Source organism: Chrysemys picta, chromosome 10 (genome assembly GCF_011386835.1).
Source record: "Chrysemys picta bellii isolate R12L10 chromosome 10, ASM1138683v2, whole genome shotgun sequence".
Classification (NCBI taxonomy): domain Eukaryota; kingdom Metazoa; phylum Chordata; order Testudines; family Emydidae; genus Chrysemys; species Chrysemys picta.
This window is the reverse complement of record NC_088800.1, coordinates 48,928,746-48,944,953: the sequence shown is the minus strand read 5'-3', so window position 1 is coordinate 48,944,953 and position 16,208 is coordinate 48,928,746. Positions and strand designations below refer to the sequence as shown.

At 46.4% G+C, this 16,208-nt stretch overlaps 1 protein-coding gene across 1 annotated transcript; it reads left to right on the top strand.

The window, feature by feature from the left end:
- Positions 1 to 2,811: 2,811 nt before the first annotated feature.
- Positions 2,812 to 4,955, top strand: LOC135974009 (uncharacterized). The gene is made up of 2 exons (XM_065559774.1): positions 2,812 to 3,422; positions 4,417 to 4,955. Exons 1-2 carry the CDS (start codon positions 2,846 to 2,848, stop codon positions 4,632 to 4,634), a joined length of 795 nt encoding a protein of 264 aa, XP_065415846.1. The 5' UTR covers positions 2,812 to 2,845; the 3' UTR covers positions 4,635 to 4,955.
- The last annotated feature ends 11,253 nt before the right edge of the window (positions 4,956 to 16,208 follow it).

Here is a 16,208-nt window from a genome sequence, read left to right as displayed (position 1 = left end):
TGCTTTCCTGATGTCTGACATTGACTGCCTCCATGCATTCTGCTGTGCTCTATTAGCGTGGGAGGACATCTGGAGCTCCGTGAACATATCGTCCCGCGTCCTCCGTTTTCTCTTTCTAATGTTCACTCGCCTCTGTGAAGGAGAAACATTTGCAGCTGGTGGAGGAGAAGGGAGAGGTGGTTAAAAAAGACACATTTTAGAGAACAATGGGTACACTCTTTCGTTACAAGGTCGCATTTTTCCTCTTATAGTGAGGGCCTGCCGGTTTGCTGTGAGAGATCACTCATGCAGTGCCAGGCAACAGATTTCGGCTTGCAGGCAGCCATGGTAAGCCACAGTCTTTTGGCTTTTTTTAACCTTCCTAACATGTGGGAATGGTTTCAAACAGCAGCGCCCTCATTTCCCATACCAAGGATGAATTGGGTTGGCCATTTTAAAATGGGTTTGCAATGTAAAAGGAGGGGCTCCGGTTTCCGGGTTAACATGCAGAACAAACCCAACTAACCCCCTCCCTCCCTCCCAATTCTCTTGGATGATCACTTCACCCCTCCCCCCACCGCGTGGCTAACAGCGGGGAACATTTCTGTTCAGCAGAGCAGGAACGGGCACCTCTGAATATCCCCTTAATAAAATCAACCCATTTCAACCAGGTGACTGTGAATGATATCACTCTCCTGAGGATAACGAAGAGCGATAAGGAATGGATGTTGTTTGCATGCCAGCAAACACCGGGACCATACGCTCCAATGCTTTGTTATGCAATGATTCCAGACTACGTGCTACTGGCCTGGCGTGGTAAAGTGTCCTACCATGGCGGACGGGATAAGGCAGCCCTCCCCCGAAACCTTTTGCAAAGGCTTTGGGAGTACATGAAGGAGAGCTTTCTGGAGATGTCCCTGGAGGATTTCCACTCCATCCCCATACACGTTAACAGACTTTTCCAGTAGCTGTACTGGCCGCGATTGCCAGGGCAAATTAATCATTAATTATTAAACACGCTTGCTTTTAAACCATGTGTAATATTTACAAAGGTACACTCACCAGAGGTCCCTTGTGTGCCCTCAGGGTCTGGGAGCATGCCTTGGGTGAGTTCGGGGGTTACTGGTTCCAGGTCCAGGGTGATAAACATATCCTGGCTGTTGGGGAAACCGGTTTCTCCGCTTCCTTGCTGCTGTGAGCTGCCTACATTACCTCCATCCTCATCTTCCTCGTTCCCTGAACCCTCTTCCCTGTGTGTTTCTCCAGTGAGGGAGTCATAGCACATGGTTGGGGTAGTGGTGGCTGCACCTCCTAGAATGGCATGCAGCTCCGTGTAGAAGCGGCAAGTTTGCGGCTCTGCTCCGGACCTTCCGTTTGCTTCTCTGGCTTTGTGGTAGGCTTGCCGTAGCTCCTTAATTTTCACGCGGCACTGCTGTGCGTCCCTGTTATGGCCTCTGTCCTTCATGGCCTTGGAGACCTTTTCTAATACTTTGCCATTTCTTTTACTGCTACGGAGTTCAGCTAGCACTGATTCATCTCCCCATAGGGCGAGCAGATCCGGTACCTCCCGTTCAGTCCATGCTGGAGCTCTTTTGTGATCCTGGGACTCCATCACGGTTACCTGTGCTGATGAGCTCTGCGTGGTCACCTGTGCTCTCCACGCTGGGCAAACAGGGAATGAAATTCAAACGTTCGCGGGGCTTTTCCTGTCTACCTGGTCAGTGCATCTGAGTTGAGAGTGCTGTCCAGAGCGGTCACAATGAAGCACTGTGGGATACCTCCCGGAGGCCAATAACATCGAATTCCGTCCACACTACCCCAATTCCGACCCGCAAAGGCCAATTTTATCGCTAATCCCCTTGTCGGAGGTGGTGTAAAGAAACCGGTTTAAAGGGCCCTTTAAGTCGAAAAAAAGGGCTCCGTCGTGTGACCGTGTCCAGGCTTAATTCGATTTAACGCTGCTAAAGTCGACCTAAACTCGTAGTGTAGACTAGGCCTTTGTAACCAACCTACAAAACATCCTCAAGGACTCTCTAGCCCTTGCTTGAAAAAACCTACAGGACGCTCAACAAGAACAAAAGGCCTGGTATGATAAACATGCTCGAGAGCGTTCCTTCAAAGAAGGTGACCAAGTCATGATCCTGAAAGCGCTCCAGGCCAATAAGATGGAAGCGTCATGGGAAGGGCCATTTATGGTCCGAGAGCATCTGGGAGCTGTTAATTACCTCATAGCATTCCCAGACCCCACCCTAAAACCTAAAGTATACCATGTTAATTCTCTATAGCCCTTTTATTCCCAAGAAAGTAAGGTTCTCCAGTTTACAGCCCAAGAGAGAGATGACGCTGAGTGGCCTGAAGGAGTCTACTATGAAGGAAAAAGGAATGGTGGTGTAGAAGAGTTGAGCCTTTCCATAACCCTTAGGCGTAAGCAGCGACTCTAGCCTAGGAGAATATCCGATGTGTGGTATTAGGCCTGGTCTACACTAGGCGTTTATGTCGAAGTTAGCGCCGTTACATCGAATTAACCCTGCACCCGTCCACACCGCGAAGCTATTTAGTTCGACATAGAGGTCTCTTTAATTCGACTTCTGTACTCCTCCCCAACGAGGGGAGTAGCGCTAAATTTGACATGGCCATGTCGAATTAGGCTAGGTGTGGATGGAAATCGACGCTAATAGCTCCAGGAGCTATCCCACAGTGCACCACTCTGTTGACGCTCTGGACAGCAGTCCGAGCTCGGATGCTCTGACCAGCCACACAGGAAAAGCCCTGGGAAAATTTGAATTTGAATTCCTTTTCCTTTCTGGGCAGTTTGAATCTCATTTCCTGTCTGGACATCGTGGCGAGCTCAGCAGCACTGGCAACGATGCAGAGCTCTCCAGCAGTGATGGCCGTGCAGTCTCAGAATAGAAAGAGGGCCCCAGCATGGACTGATCGGGAAGTCTTGGATCTGATCACTGTGTGGGGCGATGAGTCCGTGTTTTCCGAGCTGCGATCCAAAAGAAGGAATGCAAAGATCTACGAGAAGATCTCTAAAGACACGTCAGAGAGAGGATACAGCCGGGATGCAACGCAGTGCCGCGTGAAAATCAAGGAGCTGAGACAAGGCTACCAGAAGACCAAAGAGGCAAACGGACACTCCGGATCCTATCCCCAGACATCCCGTTTCTACGAGGCACTGCATTCCATCCTAGGTGCGGCCGCCACCACTACCCCACCACTGACCGTGGACTCTGAGGATGGGATATTGTCCACGGCCGGTTCCTTGGACATGTTAGCGGACGGGGAAGATGAGGAAGGAGATGAGGAGGACGAGGCAGTCGACAGCGCTTACAACGCTGATTTCCCCGACAGCCAGGATCTCTTCATCACCCTTACAGAGATCCCCTACCAACCGTCCCCAGCCGTTAACCCGGACACAGAATCTGGGGAAGGATCAGCCAGTAAGTGTTGTAAACATCTAAACATTTATTTGTAACAGAACAGGAATATTAACCAAAACAACAATGGGTTTCTCATGATTAGTTTGCCCTAGGCGCTTAACGTTTCAGTCCTGGGCAGTGCAACTATTGAAAAAAAATCTAACAATGTCCGGTTTTGCATGATTGTCCTGCCCAAGCCGCTCTACTGTTTAGTCACTGCCAGTGCAGCTAGAGTAAAATGCGGTCTATATGTCCGGGGATAGAGCAGAAATCCTCCTGGGACATCTCGATGAAGCTCTCCTGGAGGTAATTGGAAAGCCGTTGCATCAGGTTCCTGGGGAGAGCAGCCTTATTGGGTCCTCCGTAGTATGACACGTTGCCGCGCCACGAGACAATCAAGTACTCGGGGATCATTGCTCTGCACAGCAGGGCGGCATATGGCCCTGGTATTTGGAGGCTTTCCCGAAGCATTCTTTCTTTCTCGCTGTCTGAGATCCTCATGAGGGTGATGTCGCTCATGGTGACCTGCTTTGAATTAGGTAGGGGAATGTTAGTGTTTGGACTGCTTGTCCGTTCCTTTACAGAACTGTAACCGCTGGTTTGCGGCCACGCGGTGGAGGCGGGAGAGGGGCAGCCGAAAGGGATCGTTCCCGGGGACAGCCGCGAGGGGGTGGGACAGGGGCAGAGTTCCTGCTTGCCGGATTGCTGGCAGCAGGGACTGACATTGCTTTCAATGTGAAATGAGGCCATTGCTAATATTAAAGTTTTAAGCTGCCACAAGTCTACGGCTTACCACGCCTGCCTGCTACAGAAATTCCGGTGTCCTGCCCCGCTTCTCAAATCTGCTGTGCAAGACCCCAGGCACTGAATGCGAAGGCCGAGAATTCAACCTTGTGCTGAGTGCGCATGTGATAGGTGCTGTGCATGGTCTTGTTCACAGAGAAAGACTATGTTCTTTGTTCACAACTACATTTATCTTTCTGAGGAATTCACTCCCTTTTTCCCATTCCCACAGCCACATCTGCGACTGTCTCACAACCTAGCCTGGCATCACACTCCCAGAGGCTAGCGCAGATTAGGCGTAGGAAGAAGAGGACACGGGAGGACAATTTCTCGGAGCTTATGGGCTGCTCCCGAGCCCAGGCAGCACAGCAGACCCAGTGGCGGGAGAACTTGTCCCAAATGCACCAAGCAAACATGGATCGGGAGGAGAGGTGGCGGCAGGAAGACTAGCAGGCGACTCAAACGCTGCTTGGACTACTGAGGGAGCAAACAGACACGCTCCGGCGCCTTGTGGACGTTCTGCAGGAGGACAGAGCCCCGCTGCAGTCTATCTCTACCCACCCTCCCCCGCCACCAAGTCCCATACCCCCCTCACCCAAAGTCCAAAGAAGGAGGGGTGGCAGAGTCCGTGCTAACTCTCACTCCACCCCTGCAGAGAGCTCTAGTAGTAGAAGGCTCTCATTCCCCAAAATTTGACAAGTTCTTTCCTTCCCGCCTCACACAAGCCCCCGTCCAAGTTTCACCTCCCAGTTCCATGTGTAGTTGATAATAAAAAATAAGTTTCTGTTAATTACTGTTTCCATCAGAAAAACCCTGGAAATGCTTACTTGTAACTAAGCGCTTATCTATTTGGAGCAGTCATGTGACTATGGGGATGTGATTTCTAAAGCGCGCTAACATATTGTGCAAACACCTGTCAGGGATGGTCTAGATAATACTTAGTCCTGCCTTGAGTACAGGAGACTGGACTAGATGATCTCTCGAGGTCCCTTCCAGTTCTATGATTCTATGTTCTTTTGGAGGAGGGGGGGAAGGGGGTTGATAATGGGACAGGACAGTCACCTTTGGCAGGGTATATAGGCGGGGGCAGGTCCAGCAGCAGGGCACATACACAGTGCAGTGACTAGTTACCCTAGTCAGTCTGGGAGGTGGTTTTCATGTTATGTGGTGGGGGGTGGGTTACTCTGTGACTTTGTGGCGGGGGAGGGCAGTTACAGATCTTAAGCGGCGGTCCTTATCCTGGATCACAGAGCCACGCAGCAGGGGATCTGTAACCGTCCTCCCCCCGCCACAAAGTCACATCGCCCCCCCATACACACAGTCCCGATCAGGAGGGGTGACAGGCTCCGTTGAAACAACCAGTCCACCACAGCGGAGCCTGTCAATCCTGGAGTTTAGAAGCTTCATTTGCGTCAGTGCACTACACCCGCTCCCCACCACAGTCTACGTCCCAGTTTTAAAACATTCCCGCGAAAACAGTAATAAAGACAACGGTGTTCATTAACAAAGTAGAAGTGATTTTATTTCTAAACGTGTGTTGGAAGGGGGTGAAGGGGGTATGTAACTGGAGAGGATAGTCAACATTAACTGGGTAAAGAAACGGGGGCAGGTTCAGCTTCTCTGTACACTAACTTAAAAGTCACAGGTTACCCTGCTCAGTCAGGAACCTAGCTTTCAAAGCCTTCCGGATGCACAGCGCGTCCCGCTGGTCTCTTCTAATCACCCAGCTGTCTGGCTGGGCGTAATCAGAAGCCAGGCTATTTGCCTCAACCTCCCAGCCCGCCATAAAGGTCTCCCCCTTGCTTTCACAGAGATTGTGGAGCACACAGCAAGCTGCTATAACAATGGGGATATTGGTTTCGCTGAGATCACAGCGAGTCAGTAAGCTTCTCCATCTCCCCTTGAGATGGCCAAAAGCACACTCCACCACCATTCTGCACTTGCTCAGCAGGTAGTTGAAGAGTTCTTTTTCACTGTCCAGGGCGCCAGTATAGGGCTTCATGAGCCAGGGCATTAGCGGGTAGGCTGGGTCCCCGAGGATGACTATAGGCATCTCCACATCCCCAACAGTTATTTTGTGGTCCGGGAAGTAAATACCTTGCTGCAGCCGTCTAAACAGACCAGAGTTCCTGAAAACACGAGCGTCATGAACCTTGCCCGGCCATCCGACGTAGATGTTGGTAAAACGTCCCCTGTGGTCCACCAGTGCTTGCAGCACCATGGAAAAGTAGCCCTTTCTGTTAATGTACTGGCTGGCCTGGTGGTCCGGTGCCAGGATAGGGATGTGAGTTCCATCTATGGCCCCACTGCAGTTTGGGAATCCCATCGCTGCGAAGCCATCTATGATTGCCTCCACGTTTCCCAGGGTCACTACCTTTGACAGCAGTACATCAACGATTGCCTTGGCTACTTGCATCACAACAAACCCCACGGTAGATTTGCCCACGCCAAAGTGGTTCGCGACTGACCGGTAGCTGTCTGGCGTTGCAAGCTTCCAGAGGGCTATGGCCACTCGCTTCTGGACAGTCAGGGCTGCTTGCATCCGGGTGTCATTGCGCTTCAGGGCAGGGGACAGCAACTCACAAAGTTCAAGGAAAGTTCCCTTCCGCATGCGAAAGTTTCGCAGCCACTGGGATTCATCCCAGACCTGCAGCACTATGCGGTCCCACCACTCAGTGCTTGTTTCCCGGGCCCAGAATCGCCGTTCCACGGCATCAACATGACCCATTGCCACCGTGATGTCCTCGGCACTGGGTCCCGTGCTTTCTGAGAGGTCTGTGCTACTCTCAGACTTCAGGCCCTCACCGCGGTGCCGTAGCCTCCTCGCCTGACTTATCTGCATCTGCCTCAGGGAAAGGTGGATGATAAGCTGCGAGGCGTTGAGAGCGGCCACAACTGCAGTGATGGTCGCAGCGGGCTCCATGCTCGCACTGCTGTGGCGTCCGCGCTGTCACTGACTAGAAAAGTGCGCGAACTGATTTCCCGCCGGCGCTTTCAGGGAGGGAGGGTGGGAGTGATGGACGGATGACGACAGTTACCCAAAAGCACCCTCGAGACATTTTTTTTACCCAGAAGGCATTTGTGGCTCCAACCAGAATTCCAATGGGCAGCGGGGACTGCGGGGACTGTGGGATAGCTGCCCACAGTGCACCGCTTCCAATGTCGACGCTTTCCCAGTTACTGTGGACTCACAAAGTCGAATTACTGTCCTTAGTGTGGACACACACGTTTGACTTTGCAATATCAATTCCAAAATTTCGATTTAAGTAAAATCGAACTACTCTCGTAGTGTAGACATACCCTTACTGGATTTAGCTCTCACAGTTCATATCATCAGTAGAAACTCAAGAGTCATTATCTACTAACTATTTTACACAATGCATAAATAACCTTCGAATTCACTGTGTCAAGATATTATTGAGGACAGAATGTTAGTGGGAGTCAGAAGAACATTATGGATTTATAATCCAACTGCACAAAAATATTGTTAAAAACAGTTAAGGTTTCTTAAAGGCAAAATCCAGCCACATAAACCCTTAAAAAGCAAGGAAATGATCAGTAAAGGGCAACTTATTTACAACACTTTGACACCCACACAACATATTCATGAGTCTCACTGACAGACTCTGCCCCCCCATCTGGAACTCCTTTCCATCTCCAGCAGATAAAACCACACTCTACACAAAATATGTTAACTTCACTTGAACTGTAATGTAAAACCTTAACTGTCACCTAATAAGAATGTTCACAGTAACATTAGATAAGATTAAAAAGCATGAGGAATGTAAAACCTCACGCTTCAGGGCAGAATCCAAGCAGCAGCAGCTTGTGGTCAGGAAGATACTTCTTCCATGAGCAGATTATTTTCTATAGCATTGCTACTATAATGATACAATTCTCTTTAGAAGTGATATAACTCCTTTGATTTAATGGAATTGCATCAAGGATGAACTTGTCCTATTTAAATCAATTCATCTTCCTCCTTGGTCAAGTGCTACCAAACTAGACAACTACAAGTATTTATTCCTTTTTACATAGAAAACCTCCAATAATATTCCCAACCCCCTCAAAAAATCTAAATAAACATCATAGGACCACTAAAACACATGCTGTATTTCAGTGCTTAGTCTCCCTGCTCTTGCTATCACCTCTCTTCTGCTTGTATGTTTTCTGTTTATACTGTCTAGCTAGATTGTAAGGTCTCTGGGAGAGGGATCTCATCTTCATAACTATCTGTAATGCACCTAGCTCACTATTGGCGCTATACCAAAATTTCCACAGGTGGCTGGCCAGTGAAGGGGAGATGGGGTTCAGCCTCACCTGTGACAGGATCAGCTCACTTCCTTAGGTGGGGAAAATGGAGGAGGCCGAGTTACTCAGTTAGGCCTGGAGTATATAAAACAGAGGCCCGTGGAGAGCCAGAGGGGGCTTTGGGGCTGGGCTGAAGTTTCCCCAGCTTGGGGAAGAGGTGGAGGGAAATGACTGTAGAGAGTAAGAAAAGTCCTGCAGGCTGGGGCTGACTCATGGATGGAAGGGATGCTGGATGGATCAGAGGAAGGCTGGGAAGGCTAAGTGCTTTTGAGGTGGGGCAGTAGCTTGTCAAAGAGAGATGGAAAATTTAGTGAATGATACTGAAGCTAGTCTAGAAAATGTAGAAGGGTATGACAGCGAGGAAGAATGGTCACAGGTTGGGGAAAAAAAGATTGAATTTGCCTGATTCAGAAGGATCAGCAAGTAGGAGGACAGGAAATTTTGTAATTGTGAAATCACTGGTTCAGGCTATAAATATAGAGGATGTTAACCTCCTAAAGTAGCAGAGTGGATCAAAAAGTGTGCTGGTGATATAGTGAGAGCTAGGAAACTACAAGGTGGTGATTTGTTAGTGGAATGTAAAACAAAAAAGTGGGGAAACTACTTAAGGCTAAGGTTCTATGAAAACAGAAAGTAAGCTGTCAACTCCCCAAGTTTCTGCTGGAAACAAAAGGATAGTGTATGGTGTTCTTATTAAAATGGCTGGAGATAAAATCAAGCAAGATATAGGAGATAAGGTGATTATGCTAAGTGGTTGATTAGCTGGAGAGGAAGTGAAAGCAAGCCCTCAACAGCTGTCCTAGTCACATTTAAAGGAGGTACTCTACCAGACAGAGTGACAACAGGGTACCAGATTTTCTGGATTAAGTCATATATCCCTTCCCCTTTGAGATGTTACCGATGCCAAAGGTTTGGACATGTGGCAAATAATTGTAAAGGGGAAATGAGGTGCAACAAGTGTTGAGGAGAGGATTCACATGACAATTGTGTAAAGGGGCAGAATTAAAGTGTAGCAACTGTGGCAGAAAACATAGTTTGGCATACGGGGGGTGGGTAGCAAAGCAAGCTAGGGAAATACAAAAAACTAAGATCACTAATAACAAGCCATATGTGGAAGCTGCTAGGAGACACCAAAGGAAAAAAAGGGACGAAGAAAGGGAGCCCAATAAGGGAAAAGAGATAAAACAGCAAAATAATGGAACGGATGTGCTGAGAGATACTGGAGATAAAAGAGATGACATACTGTTTATAGTGAAAGAGGTTCATAGTGTTTATGCTGAAAGTAATAAACTGCACATCTCAGACAGGAAAGAAACAGAAAATGAAACTTATAGTAACTTTTCAGCTGCTTTAACTAACACATAAATACTTATCAGTAGAATGACTCCACACTTCCTTCACTTAGAAAAGCATTGATGGTTAAAATTTGAATGGTGGTAACAATTGTTAGTTGGAATGCACAGTCTGATAACATATGGACAGAAATTAAAGAAAAATATTGCTGATGTGGAAACTAAGCCTTGTTGTATGCATTCAAGAGACATGGCCTAGAGGGAATCTAGATTGTAAAATCCCAGGACATGGTGTATATTGATAGGATAGAGAAGTAGGACAGGCTGGGGGTGTTTGTATCTTCATGAAGGAGAATCTAAATTATTTTGAAGTAGAGGTGAAAAGGCTTAATATTGAGTATAATGTTACTGAGATTCCGATGCAAAACAATACTAAGAATATATGTTTACAACCCATGCAGAAAACCAGAGACCAAGGACCTTAAAGAGATCATTTGCAGATGTCACAAGCCTGTATATTATATATGGGGATCTACATAGCTGTAACAGATTGTGGGGAAGTAGGGAAAATGATGATAATAGAAAGTGTCTAGAGCAATTCATAGATTAAAAGAATTTGGCAATACTGAATGATGGAGCACCTACCGGGTTTAATGTAGCTGATGGAAGTTTCTCCTATCTAGACTTAGGAATTGTAACAAGCAACATAGCAAGCAGATGCAGCTGGGAAATCTACAAAGAGGAGAAAATGGGAAGTGACCACTTTCCAGCACTCATTATATATCAAGGAAAGGGTAATACTGAAGATGATGATTGTCTCCCTACTTGGAATCTAAATAAAGCTAATTGGGAAATATTTAGAAACAAAAGTATTGAATATGTAAATGAGCAGAGCAAAAGTGAGGACATTGAAGTCAATAGTAATATCAAAAAGGAAAATTATAAAGAGAGCAAGCCTAGCTATAGCTTGGTTACTAATCATCCTAAAGACAGGAAATGTGTACCATGGTGGAATAAGGAGAATACAATGGCTATTAAGGAAAGAAATAAGGCATATCAGAAAGCAAAAAGTACAGTGAATAATGAGGACTTAATGTAGTATAAAAGTAGTAAGGCAGTTGCACAAAGGATTATAGGAAGAGCAAAAAGAGAAAACTGTAGAAAATACTGTGGAAAAATTAATAAGGATACCAATATATCAGAGGAAATTAGGAAATAGGGAAATTAGGAAAATTAATGGTATATGGAGTAGGAGCAACATAATACCAGACTTCATTGTGGAAGATCATGAAGTAGAAGCTCCAGTGAACAAAAAACAGAAGCCCTAGTAGAAATGTTCCAAAGTGTTAGTAATGATCAGAATCAGAGTGTAGCAGAAAATGTATTGAAGAAAATTATGAAATATTGAAGAGGTGGGAGGAAGATGAAAGTATTTTACAGTAGAACCTCAAAGATATGAACACCAGAGTTATGGTCAACCAGGCACCATGTGAAACTGGAAGTAACCAATTAGGCAGCAGTAGAGACAAAAAAATAAAAGCAAGTACTGTACTGTGCCTGTACTGCATCTTAAAGGTAGGCACATCTGGGATGCCTGCCCCCACCCCATCCCCATTCCTGGGCAGTGTTTTCCCCAGGAATTGAAATTAGGGGGGGTGTTGGAATATTCAGGCGGGTGAGGGCCAACGAGGGTTGAGACCAGGAGGGCAAAGGTGGGCTGTATGGCACATAGTAAAAACTGAAAAATGTTTCATGACCATTTTATTAGATTTAACTCATGTTTTAAAATCATCACAAAAATTAATGTTGGCTACTCAAGCCTACTAGGAAGCACTACATCTACATCCATCTTGGTTTCTTGCACTCTTTGGTGTCTTCTTGTGTGTCTGTTACTTCCAGTCCTTCATGATCAGGCAGAAGGCGACTTCTTTCAGAACACAAAATTCTGTTCAATGAGGAAAAAGAACACTCAGCTGAAGCTGTTGTGACTGGGAGTAGCAAGAGATGAATTCCTACTTCTTTCATCCCAGGAAACATAGCACAAAAAGTGGGTCGAACCACTAGTGATGATAAAGAAGTTGAAGTTAATCTTCATTCGTTCGTCGAATGATATTCCACTCTGTGTTCAGATTCTCTATTCTGTCCTGATCACATGGTAACCCCATTGCTGGTAGTGCCTCACTCCACTCAACTGTCGGTGTTTTATAAGACAGGCATTTGTAAAAACTACGTGGAGGTTGATAGAATCCAGAAATCGCTATTGTAGATTTGTAAGAATCAAGTCTGTGTACTTTTTCAGCTGGCTTAACAAACACTTCTTGTCCTCCTCACTTAAGGAGTCAATATAAGTACCTTCATTAGTCAACTGAAGTCCTTGCTTCTTCCAGTACATTTTCAATAGATATCTCTGATTGATTCAAGTGTAGCTTCTATTGCTGGACAGAGATCTACTACTGTTGTAGTCAGGGCCAGTTCTAGGATTTTTGCTGCCCCAAGCAAAATCAATTTTGGCCACCCTCCCCCCCGTTTTTTTCTTACCCCACCCCCCGACCCCGCTTCAACTCCGCCCCTTCCCCAAATCCCCTGCCCTGCCTCCTCCCCCCAGGCTCTCAAGCCTGGGAGGGAGGGTGAGCAGCGGCGCACGAATCAGCTGTTTCGCGTGCTGCGGCCACTCGGGATCTCCCCCTCCCTTCCAGGTTTGAGAGCCTGGGAGGGAGGGCGAGCAGCAGCGCACAAATCAGCTGTTTTGCGCGCCGTGGCACGCGAGCGGCAGCGGCAGCAGCAGCAGCAGTGGAGGTGAGCTAGGGCGGCTGGGGCACATTTTTAGGGGCTGCAGGGGCGGCATTCTGGCGCCAGCCATGCCGCCCCTAAAAATGTGCCGCCCAAGCACCAGCTTGTTTTGCTGGTGCCTAGAGCCGGCCTTGGTTGTAGCAGATGCCTGGATGGCATTGTATAATTACCCAAGTGGTTTCAACAGTAGACTTAAAAGAGAGAGAATGGCAATAGTCTACTCTGAATGTAGTCACAAAAGTAGTCCACCAGCCTCAATACTTAGATCCGTCCTATCTTGGTGGATACTTTCCAAAGCCAGTAATAACGGTTGCAGTAATTTTAAGGCAACAGCCAAGGATCGCTCATGAGAAAGCCAGCAGGTTTTCCCAGATTGGACTAATTTGAACTTCAATCCCAGTGTATCTTCTATTTGTTTTCAGGACATTCAGTCCTTCTGGACTCCTGCTGAAAAAAAGAATATAAAAAGCTATTACATTTATGGCTTTTTAATGTCTTTTTAAGATTCTGCAGCTTGTACTAGCACTCGCTGGAGTAGATGGCCTCTGAAATGTGTATAGGAAAGATTAGGGTTACACTTTTCTCTGAGCAAATCTTGTACTCCACTATGTCTTCCAAAGAAGTTTGTAGCTCCATCAAATGCAAAAGCAGCCATCTGTTTGGGGTTCAATTTACATGCATTTAACTCTTCTAAGATGTCACAGATGCAGCTGATGTGTCTTCTATAACCTGAACATCTAGAATGCATCTATTGGTCTACCACAGACATCAATGACATATGCAATGACTTAATACTTGATACTTAATACTTGATGCCTATTTGCACTGGTGCATTCATCAGTCATAAATGCACATATTTTGAATATGGTGAGAGAGTTCTTCACTTTTTCAGCTGCTGAGTCTTTCACTGTTGTACCACATGCTTCTCAAACGTGTACTGGTGACCCCTTTCACATAGCAAGTCTCTGAGTGTGACTCCCCTTATAAATTAAAAAACACTTTTTAATATATTTAACCCCATTATAAATGCTGGATGCAAAGCGGGGTTTGGGGTGGAGGCTGACAGCTCGCGACCCCCCATGTCATAATCTCACAACCCCCTGAGGGGTCCCAACCCCCAGTTTGAGAACCCCTGTTCTAGAGAGTCAGCTGAGTTTTTTCAGAAAGATAGCGAGTATTTGCCAGTCTTGTTCGAAACCAGTGTCCAAGTTCAGGATTAACAAGTGACAATGCACTTAACATTCACCTCCAGTTTGTAGTGTGTGGTATGATGCAACAGTGGTGGCATGTTGGTTCACATAAATTGAGTTGTGTCTCCAGCATTCTTAACAGCCTCATTAAGTTCTTATAAAATTGGCTTTGACAGTGACTGGCTTATAAGGCTTTCTGCATGTTGATGCAGTCCAGAGACCTGGTGTTTTATAGCCTTTTCATATAGGTTGCCAGTATTGGTTTAGCTGATCAATCTGGCAAAGCAAGCTCCTCAACTTTTACTATAGAAATCCATGATATGCCCACATCTTCAATACTTCGTGCAGTAGTGGTCACCCCATCTCAAAAAAGATATATTGGAAGTGGAAAAGGTACAGAGAAGGGCAACAAAAATGATAAGGGGTATGGAACAGATTCCATATGAGGAGAGATTAATAAGACTGGGACTTTTCAGCTTGGAAAAGAGACGACTAAAAGGGGATATGATAGAGGCTTATAAAATCTTGACTGGTGTGGAGAAAATGAATAAGGAAGTGTTATTTACCCCTTCACTTAACACAAGAACCAGGGGTCACCCAATGAAATTAATAGGCAGCAGGTTTAAAACAAACAAAAGGTAGTATTTCTTCACACAACGCACAGTCACCCGTGGAACTTTTTGCCAGGTATGTTGTGGAGGCCAAAATTATAACAAGGTTCAAAAAAGAACTAGATAAATTCATGGAGCTTAGGTCCATCAATAGCTATTAGCCAGGATGGGCAGGGATGCAACACCATGCTCTGAGTGTCCCTAGCCTTTGTTCGCCAGAAGCTGCGAGTGGACAACAGGGGATGGATCACTTGCTGATTCTCTGTTCTGTTCATTCCCTATGAAACACCTGGAATAGTCACTGTCAGACGACAGGATACTGGGATAGATGGACCATTGGTCTGACCCAATATGGCTGTTCTTACATAAAAATAATTATAATAAAAAAGTTTAGTACAGAAACTCCCCAAGATAATGACCTCTTGAGATAGTGATGTTGTGAGATAACAACCTTGGCAAATAATGCATTTTAAAAATCTTGGCCTACTGACTAAGTTTCCCAGTCACAAATTTAGCATTCTGGAGTGAAGTCACTAAAACATAGTCTAATGCTTTGGCCGCTGTTTATCATGCCACCGTTCACTCTACTGTTCCGTCCCCAATGACCCTGCACTGTCACCTTCTGCTGCCACCTGCCACTGTGACCTCTGTGAGTCGGTCTCTCATGGTTCCACGCAGCTCTCAGTGATTTCAGCTCTCAGTGGGGGAACCTCACTGCTAGTGCAGGCTGGGCTGTCTCTTCCACAGAAACACTGTCCCACAGCAGGTCTAAGCACCTGATTATCAGTGATTTTAGCTCTAGTGGTCACTTAATAAACCAAAAGATTCTCTATGGAGCTTAATCAGCTCTATCTCGAACAGGAGAGAGGGGCAGGTCAAATAGTGACTGTGACTCTTAGGCAGAGTCCACACCACCAAGCAAAACACCTGTGCCCCACCCTCTCTCTCTTCACTAGGATTTGGCATCCAATCTTCCTGCTTAGCAAGTGCAGTTCAGTTGAGGGCGACCAGTGCTTAATTTGTAATGAAAGAGGTGCCGGGGCTCAAGCAAGTTTGTTACTTTCATAACTGATGTGACAAGCCCAGAGGTCCCAGGGCTATGAACTGACAAGCCTAAAGGTGGTGTGGCTCAGCCCTGGCAAGCCCTAGCACAAATTAAGCACTGAGGGAGACTCCCTCATTCAGTCAGGCTAAGTACAGTTCTGCTGCCCTTTACTCATACAATAAGGATAACAACATTTCATGACCCCCACATTTAATACTTAAGTGATTTGTGACCCAGCCAAAATTGATCACTTGGACAACACAACTGTCTGCTCGATACCTAGTCAGAGTAGGTGTGTTCTTGTAAATACAGACTGTTCCTGAAACCTTTACATCCATCCCTGGCTCACTATGAGCTCTCAGGGGAGAACTCATTCAGACCTTGCTTATAAATAATAATTTGAAATTATTAGGTAGGCCAATATAGCCGAACCAAATGTGCCGACATTGTCATAAATAACAGCTGTATGAGGAGGCTAGTCTTTGTTCAGACTTTTCAAACCCATTATGCTTTCTCAGGTACAAGTATTTTCTCATATACTGTATATGCTTTTAAAGTGTGTATTAATGTTTCAATTTCAATTCAAATTTCCAACCAATGACTAAATTGGCAACATGCATGTAACTGGGGGGGCTGTTGGGGAAATTCAGGCAGGGTATACATCCCCCGGGGGGGGGGGGGTCCTAGGGAAATCCCTGCTCCCAGGGCAGCCACTTACAGCAAGATGCTGGGGCTGTCAGCCAGAGCAGGAGCAGCGCTGGGGTCTGCGCAGCTTTCACCCCTCC

Excerpts from the sequence above, each read along its gene's own strand:
- LOC135974009 (XM_065559774.1), top strand. The coding sequence starts at position 2,846 with ATGCAGAGCTCTCCAGCAGTGATGGCCGTGCAGTCTCAGAATAGAAAG. Across the intron at positions 3,423-4,416 it reads ATCTGGGGAAGGATCAGCCA|CCACATCTGCGACTGTCTCA; the intron begins GTAAGTGTTGTA and ends CCATTCCCACAG.